Here is a 15,372-nt window from a genome sequence, read left to right as displayed (position 1 = left end):
GGGGAGGAAAAAAAAAAAACAAAAACCCCCAACCCCCCCCCCCCCCTCCCCTCCCGGGTGCAGAGGCCACCTGGGAAACGCCCAGCTCAACCTAACTGCACCCCTCCAGCAATGCCGACACTACGGCACCCCCGGCTGGAGTCAGAGGAGAAGAGAGGGCATAACAAAAAACAGAGAAAGACAACCCAAATACCACCCCATCACCCCCCAGGGGACCGTTCCATCTAACCCCGGGGAGGGGGGAAACAAAAAGAAACAAAAAAAAAAAAAAACAGACCAACACACAGTTATTTGGGTCCCCGTCTTTCCTTTTCTTTTTCTTTTTTTGTGTAGCAAAGGCTGCAGGATCACACCCCCAGACAAACAGTGGACAACAAAAAACAAAAACCCACTCAAAAAACACCCACACAAAATGAACCAACACAAAACAAATCAGTGAGGTATACCGTCAAGCTCAACCACATGGAACACACCTGTTCCTACTCAAGAGCTTGACGGTACCGTGATTCAGGCACCACAAGGGGGAACCAGAGTGCTAAAAAATGAAAAACCCCCTTGGTGACAAAAACAAACGAGCTGCATCCTCGTGCGCAGCTGTGTGCAACAACCAAAATGTGCTCAACTAAATAACGCCGGAGCTGAAACAACAGACGCAGTAGTTACCTTTTATCCGGGGAAACGGGGCTACGACTGTAGCACAGGAAGCCCAGCGACCCGTGCTAACAGAGCTCCGCCGTGCGCGTGAACCCATTACAAACGCACTCTTGCAGCTCCCGTTTAAGCCTCTTATCCGGTCGGAGTGTGACGCGAAGCTGTCGCCAGTCACACTCCACCACGACCCACGGATAAGGCACAAACACAGGACACGGCTGCAAGAGAGCACAAATTAGTATCTAGTAATGGGTTCTCAAACACGCACCTTCCGGGCGGAGAGCCCCGCAACTGATCCGGATAACCACTGAACGTCTGCTGCCGCCTTCCCGGCGCGTTACCATCTCTGCTACCGCTGGGTCCGTGATGTTTGGCCAGAGACTACTGTTATGTGTCGGACGCAGCTCGGAGAACCGACCAGCGTTTGAAGGACCCAGTATGAAATAAGCAGAGCACGGTACAAAGGCTAACTGAATTTAATACATAACAGTGACCATAATAATAATAAAAAGTGCGGTCTGGCGTGGTGCGCTCCCAGCAGCGCTAATGGTCCGGAGCCAGAGGCTGTTTCGGACCCAAGGACCCCGCCGACACCCCCCCAGGTGGCCGCAACAACCGAGTCTGTGAAAGAAGGAACCATTATGTGAGTCCACACTCTACACACAGAACACTTAAAGGTGTACAAACAGCAAACACTTCCTGGCTTGATTACTGATCAGCTTCCAACCTGCAGGCATGGAACATCTCGTTCACAAATCACCACTGCAGTGGAAGCTGATACATGACTAACATACAGCTCAATACAATAAGGTGTGAGGGACACCACATTTACTGACTGTATAACTGTTAGTCACAAAATCCAACGTACCTCAGGAAGTGTGCTGACGAGCGTGAGACCTCACCCCCCTCCTCTTTCACAGACCGTGCATCAAACCTGGACATTCTCAGCGTCCGCTGCTGATGAGATGGCTCCCAAGACGACGATCTCACCCGTCTGGTCACAAGGTCGAGTCTCTGGCAAATGCACACTGTGCACTTCAGTCTTAAATGCCAACATACTCCAATCCCTCCAGATGCACCTCAGCTGTGAGTCCTGACGAGTCGCAGGTGATCAGGGTGAAGTCCTAACAGCCTCAGCAACACAGCCACTCAGTCCCAAATGCACGCCACCTGGGAGGAAACCAAATGACAAACAAACCGGCAGCCAGGCCCCCCCAGCCATACAACACCACTCACCACTTTAATCATATTTTAGATCTTGTTCTGACTTATGGTATGGAAATAGAAGACTTAACAGTATTCCCTGAAAACTCCCTTTTGTCTGATCATTTTTTAATAACATTTACATTTACCCTGATGGACTACCCTGCAGTGGGGAATAAGTTTCATTACACTAGAAGTCTTTCAGAAAGCGCTGTAACTAGGTTTAAGGATATGATTCCTTCTTTATGTTCTCTAATGTCATATACCAACACAGAGCAGAGTAGCTACCTAAACTCTGTAAGGGAGTTAGAGTATCTTGTCAATAGTTTTACATCCTCATTGAAGACAACTTTGGATGCTGTAGCTCCTCTGAAAAAGAGAGCTTTAAATCAGAAGTGTCTGACTCCGTGGTATAACTCACAAACTCGTAGCTTAAAGCTGATAACCCGTAAGTTGGAGAGGAAATGGCATCTCACTAATTTAGAAGATCTTCACTTAGCCTGGAAAAAGAGTTTGTTGCTCTATAAGAAAGCCCTTCGTGAAGATAGGACATCTTTCTACTCATCACTAATTGAAGAAAATAAGAACAACCCCAGGTTTCTTTTCAGCACTGTAGCCAGGCTGACAAAGAGTCAGAGCTCTATTGAGCTGAGTATTCCATTAACTTTAACTAGTAATGACTTCATGACTTTCTTTGCTAACAAAATTTTGACTATTAGAGAAAAAATTACTCATAACCATCCCAAAGATGTATCGTTATCTTTGGCTGCTTTCAGTGATGCCGGTATTTGGTTAGACTCTTTCTCTCCGATGTTCTGTCTGAGTTATTTTCATTAGTTACTTCATCCAAACCATCAACATGCTTATTAGACCCCATTCCTGCCAGGCTGCTCAAGGAAGTCCTACCATTATTTAATGCTTCAATCTTAATATGATCAATCTATCTTTGTTAGTTGGTTATGTACCACAGGCCTTTAAGGTGGCAGTAATTAAACCATTACTTAAAAAGCCATCACTTGACCCAGCTATCTTAGCTAATTATAGGCCAATCTCCAACCTTCCTTTTCTCTCAAAGATTCTTGAGAGGGTAGTTGTAAAACAGCTAACTGATCACCTGCAGAGGAATGGTCTATTTGAAGAGTTTCAGTCAGGTTTTAGAATTCATCATAGTACAGAAACAGCATTAGTGAAGGTTACAAATGATCTTCTTATGGCTTCGGACAGTGGACTTATCTCTGTGCTTGTTCTGTTGGACCTCAGTGCTGCTTTTGATACTGTTGACCATAAAATTTATTACAGAGATTAGAGCATGTCATAGGTATTAAAGGCATTGCGCTGCGGTGGTTTGAATCATATTTGTCTAATAGATTACAGTTTGTTCATGTAAATGGGGAATCTTCTTCACAGACTAAAGTTAATTATGGAGTTCCACAAGGTTCTGTGCTAGGACCAATTTTATTCACTTTATACATGCTTCCCTTGGGCAGTATTATTAGACGGTATTGCTTAAATTTTCATTGTTACGCAGATGATACCTAGCTTTATCTATCCATGAAGCCAGAGGATACGCACCAATTAGCTAAACTGCAGGATTGTCTTACAGACATAAAGACATGGATGACCTCTAATTTCCTGCTTTTAAACTCAGATAAAACTGAAGTTATTGTACTTGGCCCCACAAATCTTAGAAGCATGGTGTCTAACCAGATCGTTACTCTGGATGGCATTTCCCTGATCTCTAGTAATACTGTGAGAAATCTTGGAGTTATTTTTGATCAGGATATGTCATTCAAAGCGCATATTAAACAAATATGTAGGACTGCCTTTTTGCATTTATGCAATATCTCTAAAATCAGAAAGGTCTTGTCTCAGAGTGATGCTGAAAAACTAATTCATGCATTTATTTCCTCTAGGCTGGACTATTGTAATTCATTATTATCAGGTTGTCCTAAAAGTTCCCTAAAAAGCCTTCAGTTGGTTCAGAATGCTGCAGCTAGAGTACTGACGGGGACTAGCAGGAGAGAGCATATCTCACCCGTGTTGGCCTCCCTTCATTGGCTTCCTGTTAATGCTAGAATAGAATTTAAAATTCTTCTTCTTACTTATAAGGTTTTGAATAATCAGGTCCCATCTTATCTTAGGGACCTCGTAGTACCATATTACCCCATTAGAGCGCTTCGCTCTCAGACTGCGGGCTTACTTGTAGTTCCTAGGGTTTGTAAGAGTAGAATGGGAGGCAGAGCCTTCAGCTTTCTGGCTCCTCTCCTGTGGAACCAGCTCCCAATTCAGATCAGGGAGACAGATACCCTCTCTACTTTTAAGATTAGGCTTAAAACTTTCCTTTTCGCTAAGGCTTATAGTTAGGGCTGGATCGGGTGACCCTGGACCATCCCTTGGTTATGTTGCTTTAGACGTAGACTGTGTTTCATAATTATTGTATGGCCTTGCCTTGCAATGTGGAGCGCCTTGGGGCAACTGTTTGTTGTGATTTGGCGCTATACAAGAAAAAAGTTGATTGGTTGATTGATTGATTGTGTAAAGGATCTTACCGCATGGGCTCAGGAACACTTCAGAAAACCATTGTCAGTTAACACAGTTTGTCGCTGCATCTACAAGTGCAAGTTAAAACTCTACCATGCAAAGCGAAATCCATACATCAACAACATCCAGAAATGCTGCCGCCTTCTCTGGGCTCGAGCTCATTTGAAATGGACAGATGCAAAGTGGAAAAGTGTGCTGTGGTCTGATGAGTCCACATTTCAAATTGTTTTTGGAAATCATGGACGTCGTGTCCTCCAGACAAAAGAGGAAAAAGACCATCCAGATTGTTACCAGTGCAAAGTTCAAAAGCTAGCATCTGTGATGGTATAGGGGTGTGTTAGTGCTGTAACGGAAAGCTGCAGCAACTTTCAACATCCTAAGTTTGCATCAAGCAAAGTCATGAAATTTCCCCAAAAGGAACAATTTAACACAGCAAGGCCTGGTATATCTCCAGGTGTCAAAGGGAGACCCTCTGAGCTGACACAGGATGGCTCGGTGTCATAAGACTCCCCAAAGTGCATTCCTAAAGGAGCTGTGAATTACCTTATCAAGATCCCAAACCAGATGTGCTAGTTCCTCTCTCATAAAAGGAAACAGATCACAGAAAGGCATACCTTCTTCCCAAAAGTCCTAAAAATGTCTTCCCAACTAGACTCAAGAAAAAAACAGCTCACTGAAGAATTGCCATCAACTTGTTGATCACAGTCCAATTTCTCTGGTTAAAATCGACCTAGTAGTGACCTCGTTCACATTTTGGGAGGAAATCCAAAATCCAGTCCATGGAACAAGAGTGACCCCTGTTGGACGAATTGGGGGAGGGCATTTGACCAACTCGTACAGATTTAAATTGTAACCACGTTTTTTAAAAATACATTGTATTGTTGTAACAGAAAAAAGAAAAGAAAAGAAAACATGTGACCATTTAACCTCATGCATGAAAGTAATATACCTTGTATGTTATACTCAGTTCATTGTGGAAAGTTTACCTAATGTGCTTTTATATATAATTGTGTTGTGTGTGCATTTCCACGGAAAACCATTTACAAGAGTTATCCTACAGGACTTGTTTGGTTTCAAAGCGGAAATTTAGGAGCAGACACTGATTTAAATATATAAAACCAGACAAAGAAACTTAGAAAAAACTACAGTACCCACAATTCTTGGGGGTGGAGTTTTTAAGCCTTTAAAAATCCTGTACCCAGGGAACTCGGTCTCTTATCTCTTTTGGGCTTTCCTCTTTGCTCTTTACTTCATCTCTCTTTTTCCCGAGTCTTGAGACGCCGCCTCAGCCGTCATACAAGATTTACGATTTTCTTTGTTTGAAACCACGTGCTTCTTCAAACTTATTTCTTGTTTGTGCGCGCCAACAAGAAATTACTTTTCCTTTTTTCCGACTAACTTTTTTCGAATAACTTTTGCTCAACTTTTGTAAAGTTAAATGCGCAGGCGCATTTAACTTCCTTTTTGATTTTTCAAATTAAAACCTTTTTCTTCTTAAACTTCAAATTCCTCTTCTGAACATTTTTCTCATAAAGTCAGCTGTTTTTGTATTGATTTTTGATTTGACCCAGCTTCCAAAAGACGACGACGAAAGACAAATTTTTGATTTTTGATAGAGAATAAAGATGCTCAAACCCTTATTCAGATGAGCCCAGGCCACATGCGCTGCAGAGATAAAAACACCTGGGTCAGCTGAGAAGTCAACAGCAATTTGAACCGCCATCATAAGTTACATCATAACAGCATAACAACGGAAAGTGTCCCCAGTAGCGAACAAAACTGGGCGGGTTGGCCGGCAGAGTCTCTTTGTCAAGGTCCCTGAAGCAGCTGTGTGACGGCGGAGCGTCGACTGAGAGGAGACGATTACAGCACCTGACCAACGGAGACCGATCTGCACAGCGCCTCCAAAGTAAGACCGGGCTACGATGTCAGATATACAGAGTGGCTTTATTTAACTCTATCCCACAAAATCATTAATCTTCTCTCACGTTAATAAATACCAAAGTAAATTCCCTGCTGCTTAGGATGAATTTAAATCCTAAACTCCCGCTACGAAACCAAATTCTCTGAACGTCATATAATCATTGCTCATTGAATTTTGTCATCATTAAATTGCTCACTGTGATATGTCCTGTTATTTAACTCCTGCTAGAGTTAAATAAATATCTTAAATGTGTGGAGTTGTCTGTGATTTTTGTATGGTTTTACAGAGGTTGTCAGATCTGACCTGCAGAGCTTACTCCTGAAGTTTGAGACTGATTTTAATATTTCCTATTGACTGACCCTAAAATCAGTGATATTATAACCTTGCTATAATATCGGCAGTGATAGGTGGTGCCCTTTTCTGAGGTAAAATTATCCACAAGTGATAATTTCATATATCCTAAAACACATATTATATTCTTCCTGGTTCTGCTACAGTGCCCATGGCATGGGCAACTTACACTTCTGTGATGGCACCATCAATGCTGAAAAGTACACCCAGGTTTTGGAGCAACACATGCTGCCATCCAAGCAATGTCTTTTTCAGGGACGTCCCTGCTTATTTCAGGAAGACAATGCCAAGCCACATTCTGCATGTGTTACAACAACGTGGCTTTGTAGTAAAAGAGTGCGGGTACTAAACTGGCCTGCCTGCAGTCCAGACCTGTCACCCATTGAAAATGTGTGGCACATTATGAAGTGCAAAATACGACAATGGAAACCCCGGACTGTTGAACAACTGAAGTTGTACATCAAGCAAGAATGGCGAAAAAAAATCTCACCTACAAAGCTTCAACAATTAGTGTCCTCAGTTCCCAAACACTTATTGAGTGTTGTTAGAAGGAAAGGTGATGTAACACAGTGGTAAACATACCACTGTCCCAGCTCTTTTGAAACGTGTTGCAGGCATCCAAACGGATAGTGTGGGTGAACTGAGAAAGTCTGGAGGAGCCCACTGTCTGACAGATCTCCAACTCACACCTCCGGCAGAGATTTTCTGGTATCCCTGTGGAGGTTGGGGGCATTGAACCAGAATAGGCAATGTTCAAAGCTTCCACTGCTGAAGCCGCAGTGGGGACCTGTGGCCTGAATGTCTTAGGAGCCTCAAGGGACACCAACCCTCGAACACTGGTGGACACCAGTGGTAAGGGAAGCCATCTGACTAAAGGGAGGAGTCCTTCTGGGATATGTTATGTCAGAGGACTCTGGAGGCAGTTGCTAGTCATCGACAGGCCCAAGGGCGGCAGCCTCTGCTGTGGGGGAGGCAAAGCAGTGGTGTGAGAGGAGTTTGGAGTAATCATGGAGAAGGACTTTCGGTTGGTGCCAAGGTGCTTCTGGAGGACCGTGTGGCCCCTCAGGAGAGGAAAATGGGGAACCATCCAAGCTGTCTACAGTAAGGATGGGACTCTGACCTCAACTGAGGAGGTAATCAGGCACTGGAAGGAACACTTTGAGGAACTCTTGCATCAGATTGGAGGACCCTTAATAGTAGGGGCAGAGCTGGAACCTGATGGAGAATCATCATCAATTTCCCTGGTGGAAGTCACGGAGGCAGTCAAACAACTCCACAGTTGCAAAGCCCCAGGGGTTGATGAGATCCATACAGAAATGCTGAAGGCTCTGGGTGTGGAGGGGCTGTCTTGGATGAGACGTCTCTTCAACATTGCATTGAGGTCTGAGACAGTGGTGGTACCCATATTTAAAAAGGGGATAAGAGAGTGTGTGCCAATTACAGGGGCTTCACACTACTCAGCCTCCCTCGTAAAGTCTACTCCAGGGTGCTGGAAAGGAGGGTTCAGCCGATAGTAGAACCTCTGACTGAAGAGGAATGATGCGGGTTCCATCCTGGCTGTGGAACAACTGACCAGCTCTTTACTCTCACAAGGAACCTGGAGGGTGCCTGGGAGTATGCCCATCCAGTCTACATGTGTTTTGTGGACTTGGAGAAGGCGTATGATTGGGTAACCCGGGAGATACTGTATACTGTGGGAGGTGCTGTGGGAGTATGGAGTGAGGGGGGGGGGGTCCCTTCTCAGGGCCATCCAAACTCTGTACACGCAAAGTGAGAGCTGTGTTCAGGTGCTCAGCAGTAAGTCAGACTTGTTTCTGGTGGGGGTTGGCCTCCGCCAGGGCTGTACCTTATCAACAATCCTGTTTATGATATTCATGGACAGGATATTGCGGCGTAGTTGGGGGGAGGAGGGTTTCTAATTTTGGTGAGCTCAGGGTCTCATCACTGCTTTTTGCAGATGATGTGATCCTGTTGGCTTCATCGGCCTGTGACCTCCAGCAGTCACTGGATCAGTTTTCAGCCAAGTTTGAAGCGGCTGTGATGAGGATCAGCACCTCTAAATCTGAGGCCATGGTTCTCAGCAGGAAACCAATGGATTGCCTACTCCGGGAAGGGAATGATGTCTTGCCCCAAGTGAAGGAGTTCAAGTACTTCGGGGTCTTGTTCACGAGTGAGGGGACAATGGAGCATGAGAATCAGCGCAGCAGGGATGGTATTGCATTCACTCTACTGTACTGTTGTGAAGAAAAGGGAGCTTAGCCAAAAGGTGAAGCTCTCGATCTACTGGTCAATCTTCATTGCTACTCTCACCCATGGTCATGAGGGTTGGGTCATGACTGAAAGAACTAGACTGCGGGTACAAGTGGCCCAAATGGGCTTCCTTAGGAAGGTGGCTTGTCTCCCTTAGCGATAGGATGAGAAGCTCGGTCATTCCTGGGGTGCTTGGAGCCGCTGCTCCTTCACGTTGAAAGGAGTCAGCTGAAGTGGCCCTGGGCGTCTTCCTAGGGAGGTGTTCCAGGGACGTTCATCTGGGAGGAGACCCCGGGGAAGACCCAGGACTAGGTGGAGAGATTCTATCTTGACATTGATCTCTGCAAACACCTTGTTATCATCCAGTCAGAGGTGATTAATGTGGCCCGGAAAAGGGAAGTTTGGGGTCCCCTGCTGGAGCTGTTGCCAGCAGGGGACCCGCGACCTGGTCCAGGATAAGCAGTTGAAGATGAGTGAGTTATTCCTAGCCAGTGTGGCGGATACAGTGGGGTAAAAGGTATTTAGTCAGCCCCTGATTGTGCAAGTTTTCCTACTTAGAAAGATGAGAGAGGTCTGTAATTTTCATTAAAGGTACACTTCAACTATGACAGACAAAATGAGAAAAAAAAAAAAATCCAAGAAATAACATTGTAGGATTTTTAAAGTATTTATTTGTAAATTATGGTGGAAAATAAGTATTTGGTCAATAACAAAAGTTCAACTCAATACTTTGTAACATATACTTTGTTGGCAATGACAGAGGTAAAATGTTTCCTGTAAGTCTTCACCACGTTTGCACACACTGTAGCTGGTATTTTGGCCCATTCCTCCATGCAGATCTCCTCTAGAGCAGTGACGTTTTGGGGCTGTCGCTGGGCAACATGGACTTTCAACTCCCTCAACAAATTTTCCATGGGGCTGAGGTCTGGAGACTGGATCAGCCACTCCAGGACCTTGAAATGCTTTTTTACAGTACCACTCCTTCATTGCCTGAGCAGTGTGTTTGGGATCATTGTCATGCTGCAAGACCCAGCCATGTTGCATCTTCAATGCTCTCACTGATGGAAGGAGGTTTTGGCTTAAAATCTCACGATACGTGATCCCGTTCATTCTTCCCTTAACACAGATCAGTTGTCCTGTCCCCTTTGCAGAAAAGCCCCAAAGCATGATGTTTCCACCCATCATGCTTCACAGTAGGTATGGTGTTCTTGAGATGCAACTCAACATTCTTCTTCCTCCAAACACAATGAGTTGAGTTTTTACCAAAAAGTTCTATTTTGGTTTCATCTGACCACATGATATTCTCCCAATCCTGTTCTGGATCATCCATATGCTCTATGGCAAACTTCAGACAGGGCTGGACATGTACTGGCTTAAGCAGGGGGACACGCCTGGCACTGCAGGATTTGAGTCCCTCTCTGCGTAGTGTGTAGCCTTTGTTACTTTGTTACTGATAAGACTGAAACATTGATTGTTGCTCCGGAGAGTGCCGTGCCTGCTATTAGGCTGCACCTTGGTGAACTGAATAGTTCAGTTAAGGGCAGCCTGCGCAATCTTGGCATTATCTTGGATAAAGGGATGTCTCTGGAACATCATATGAAACAGTTAGTTAGGAATTGTTTTTTCCAGATCCGGAATATCTCTAAACTTCGAAAAATGGTGTCTTTTGAAGAGTTAGAGATGATTGTACATGCTTTTATATCTTCGCGACTGGATTACTGTAACAGCCTGTTCACGTGTCTTAATAAGAAAGAACTGGCTCGTTTGCAGGTTGTGCAAAACTCCGCTGCACGGCTTCTGACCTGCACACACAGGAGAGCCCATATTAGCCCAATACTCAAGTCCCTGCATTGGCTCCCTGTCTCGTTTAGGACAAATTATAAAATCCTGGTGCTTACATTTAGAGCTCTGCATGGGGCAGGCTCCGGAATACATCAAGGAACTGATCCAACCGTATGTGTCCACCAGGGGCCTGAGGTCCTCCAACCTGAACCTGCTGATGGTTCCCCGTACCTGTTTTAAAACTTGAGGGGACAGATCTTTTAAAGCCGTGGCGTCGCGCCTTTGGAATGAGCTTCCCTGCTCCCTTCGCTCGATAGACTCTGTCGATGTTTTTAAAAAGCAACTTAAGACTCACCTTTTTAAAATTGCATTTTAGCTTGATTTTCTTTTAAATGTTTGTATGTGTTATTTTGTATTTATTGATTTTATCATGTGAAGCACTTTGTGACCCTGGTCTGTGAAAGTGCTATATAAATAAAGTTTACTTACTTACTTACTTTGGTTCCAGCTCCCTGCAGGTCATTCATCAGGACCCTTCTTGTAGTTCTGGGATATTTGTTCACCGTTCTCATGATCATTTTGACCCCATTGGGATGACATCTTGCGTGGAGCCCCAGATCAAGGGAGATTATCAATAGCCTTGTACATCTTACATTTTCTTACAATTGCTCCCACAGTTGTTTATTCACATCAACCTGCTTGACTATTGTAGATTCCACTCTCCCAGCCTGGTGCAGGTCTACAATTTTCTTCCTAGTGTCCTTCGACAGCTCTTTGGTCTTGGCCATGGTTGAGTTTGGAGTCTGACTGTTTGAGGCTGTGGATAGGTGTCTTTTATACAGATAGCAAGTTCAAACAGGTGCCATTAATACAGGTAACAGGTGGAGGACAGAAGAGCTTCTTAAGAAGTAGTTACAGGTCTGTGAGAGCCAGAAATCTTATTTGTTTGTGGGTGACCAAATACTTATTTTCCACCATAATTTACAAATAAATTCTTTAAAAATCCTACAGTTTGATTTCCTGGATTTTTTTCATATTTTGACTCTCCTAGTTGAAGTGTGCCTATGTTGAAAATTACAGACCTCTCTCATCTTCCCTAAGTAGAAGAACTTGCACAATCAGGGGCTGACTAAATACTTTTTTGCCCCACTGTAAGTGGTCATCCTCCATGTCATCCAGAGTTGTATCAGGAAGGCCATCCGGCATAAAACCTGTTCCAAATCAACATGCAGCTCCATATCAGATCTGCTGTGGCAAACCCAAGCATAAAAGGGGAGATGATGGTCTAGTGTTTAAGCTGTTGGGCTTGACAGCAAAGGATCCTTGGATCAAATCCCAGCCTGACCGGAAAATTACTAAGGGCCCTTGGGCAAGGTCCTTAATCCCCTAGCTGCTCCCGGTGTGTAGTGAGCGCCTTGTGTGGCAGCACCCTGACATTGGGGTGAATGTGAGACATTATTGTAAAGCCCTTTGAGCGTCTGATGCAGGTGGAAAAATGCTATATAAATGCAGTCCATTTAAAGGGAGAAGCAGAAAGACCTTATTAAAAATCAATTTTCTTTTTGTTAAAATAATGATGTTTGGACTGCTCTAATTTTGTATTAAAACAGATGAAGAAAAAAATGCCATTAAAATACTTGGGTGTCTAAATCTTTTGCACAGCTATACAAATATGGTGATGTACTGTGAAAATCATAATGAGCTATATATTGTGGTGAAATATTCAATTCTGGTAACATAATCATCAGTCGTGTTGATCACCTGTCTCCATCCTGTTCTTTGCATCTTTTGTCAGACCAACCACCTTCATGTCCTCCCTCAGGACATCCATCAACCTTCTTTGACCTCTTCTTCTCTTACCTGGTGGCTCCATCCTCAGCATCTTTCTCCCTGTATATCCTACAACTTTCCAATGGTTCCACGTGTCCAAACCATCTCAATCTCACCTCTTGTCTCCACCCATCCTACCTGTGCTGTCCCTCTGATACATTATGTCCATTCCTAATCCTGTCCATCCTCATCATTCCCAAGTAAAATCACAACATCGCTTATTTCCACACACATCCAGCTCTGCCTCCTGCCTTTTTGCTAGCACCAGTCTCGATGCCATACAACATAGCTGGTCTCACTATGTTGTAAATGTTCCCTTTCACTCCTCAGATCCTTGTCACACATCACTCCGACCACTTTTCCTCACCCAGTCCACCCTGCCTGCAGTACCGTTAATTATTTTGAACAGTTGATCCCAAGTATTTAAACTCATCTCAGTACCTTTCCAGGAATCTCCCTTGCCACTCCTGCAATAATTGTCCATTTATTCAGCATGTCTACTCCATCACCAAGTACCTGTCTCACGTTCTCCCTTCAAGTTGCACCATCTGACCCTAGGTTCAGCCCTCATTCTGTTGCTCTTTTTGATTCATTGTTTTTATATTGTCATGGTGGCAATTCCTCAGTGGCAAAAATGATTTCTCTTGATTGATGGGATGGTGGACGTGGAGAATATCTACATCCAGGATCAATCTAGATATTGCCTGTGTGTAGGTTTGTTTAATGTGGGAATGTCATTGCCAGCTGACAAACACACGGTCCTTGACAGATCCTTAGCCTGGTCCGACAGCTGGGAAATCCCAGACGATTGAGGTCTGAGGACCTTCTGCAGCCTTCATTTGCCTTCACACTGTTGGGTTACAAGCCATCACCTCCTCTGCCCGATTCACTGTTGAGAACTTCTTGTTTCACCAGAGCCCCATCAGGTGTCTTGTGTTCAGGGTTCCTGTAGGGCCTTCATGGCTACCGTAGCGACTATGGGTTACACAAGGTCTGCACCATATTTCACCCCAACAGGCAATACCCTACTCGATCAGTGAGCCAGGCATCACAATGCAGAAGAGGGGTTGGATTTTGACACCTATTAATTTATGTATATAGAGCCAAATCACAACAAAGTCACCCAATGACCATCACATAGGTAAGGTCTAACCTTACCAACCTCCCTGAGCAAGCACATAGGTGACAGTGGCAAGAAAAAAACTCCCTCTGGCATTTCAAGAGGAAGAAACCTCAAGGGGTGACCAACCGCTTAGGCCACTGGGTGCATGAAACTAAGTGCAAATGATCAAAGTGTAGACAAAAAAAATGTAATTTTCATGCAATATAGAGTCCGAACAGATGTGACTGTAAGTTTGTAGGATTTCCAAAGTGATCCTACAAAGCACCACCCAATACTGTCCAGCTGTTGTCACCGACCAACATTTAAAAAATCTTCAATCTATTTCAGGTTACAGCTCCTGCAGTGTACATTATCTACAACCCCAATTCCAGTGAAGTTGGGACATTGTGTAAAATGTAAATAAAAACAGAATACAATGATTTGCAAATCCTCTTCAACCTATATCAATTGAATGTTCAAACTGATAAACTTTATTGTTTTTGTGCAAATATTTGCTCATTTTGAATGGATGCTTGCAACACGTTTCCAAAAAAGCTGGACAGTGGTGTGTTACCTCTGTGTTGCATCACCTTTCCTTCTAACAATAATAAAGTGGTGATCCTCACCCCATCTTGCTTGTGAACGGCTGAGCCTTTTGTGAACGGCTGAGCCTTTTGGGAATTCCACCTACAAAGCTTCAACAATTAGTGTCCTCAGTTCCCAAATGCTTATTGAGTGTTGTTAGGAAGGAAAAGTGATGTAACACTGAGGTAAACATACCACTGTCCCAGCTTTTTTTTAAATGTGTTGCAGGCATCCATTTCTAATGAGCAATATTTGCACAAAAACAAAAAAGTCTACCAGTTTGAACATTAATTATCTTGTCTTGTGGTGTATTAAATGAATATGGTTGAAGAGGATTTGCAAATCATGTATTCTGTTTTTATTCACATTCACCCAACGCCCCAACGTCACTGGAATTTGGTTGTACATGTGTCTACCCCTTCTAAAATACATATTAACATAGCCATGTCCATTTTTTTTTCAAAAATCCTCCACTATTTGACCTTTCACTTTCCTCCTGTTGTCTGCCAAATGAAACGGGTTGAAAAAAAATTTGTGAACTGCATATTTGGTTTGGCAAAATTAAGAACTGATGCCTTCCTGAGTTTATCTGGACTTTGGAGCAGCACTCAGAATGCATGGGCTCAGGGACTGAATTAAAACTGCAATATTACTAAAACCCCAGTCTGTTTTTTTTTCTGTCTTAGGTTATAACTCTGCTTGGTTGTTGAAAATATGCCACTTATTAAATAATTTATTTTTTTCCCATGGATGTTTTTGTGTTTTCTAGGTTTATGCACCATGATTGCTGTGTCTTGGTATGCGGCCAACATCACACAGCAGTTCTTTGATCAGTTTTATCCTGGGACAAAGTAAGTAGTTACAAAATGAAGCAGAGGTACATCTAGAACAGTAATACAGACATTAACATGACTCATTAGAACATCCAAAAATTCTCAATCGCAATGTCCCAAAAATTATTTACAAAAATTGGTCCAGATCTTTTTCACTCAAGTTTGTGAAAGCTTGTTGATTATTTTTGAGAAATCTTGTGTAGCACATGTGGAAACTAATGGTTAGTGTGTAACGACTAATCCATGATTTCATTTTAATACTAATCACGATTGGCATTAACAGGAATACAGTAGTGATACATTACAAATCTGGAAACTTT

At 43.5% G+C, this 15,372-nt stretch overlaps 1 protein-coding gene across 1 annotated transcript in view; it reads left to right on the top strand.

Annotated features, from left to right (window-relative positions):
• Positions 1–15,372, top strand: part of LOC117517551 (claudin-15-like) — a 35,531-nt gene that overhangs the window by 19,553 nt on the left and 606 nt on the right. Inside the window, exon 3 of the mRNA XM_034178611.1 lies at positions 14,989–15,070. Coding sequence (XP_034034502.1) covers positions 14,989–15,070 — 82 coding nt within the window. The remainder of the gene's footprint in view (positions 1–14,988; positions 15,071–15,372) is intronic.

Source organism: Thalassophryne amazonica, chromosome 9, assembly GCF_902500255.1.
Source record: "Thalassophryne amazonica chromosome 9, fThaAma1.1, whole genome shotgun sequence".
NCBI classification, from domain to species: Eukaryota; Metazoa; Chordata; class Actinopteri; order Batrachoidiformes; family Batrachoididae; genus Thalassophryne; species Thalassophryne amazonica.
The sequence above is the reverse complement of the archived record's forward strand: the minus strand, read 5'-3'. Positions and strand labels throughout refer to the sequence as shown.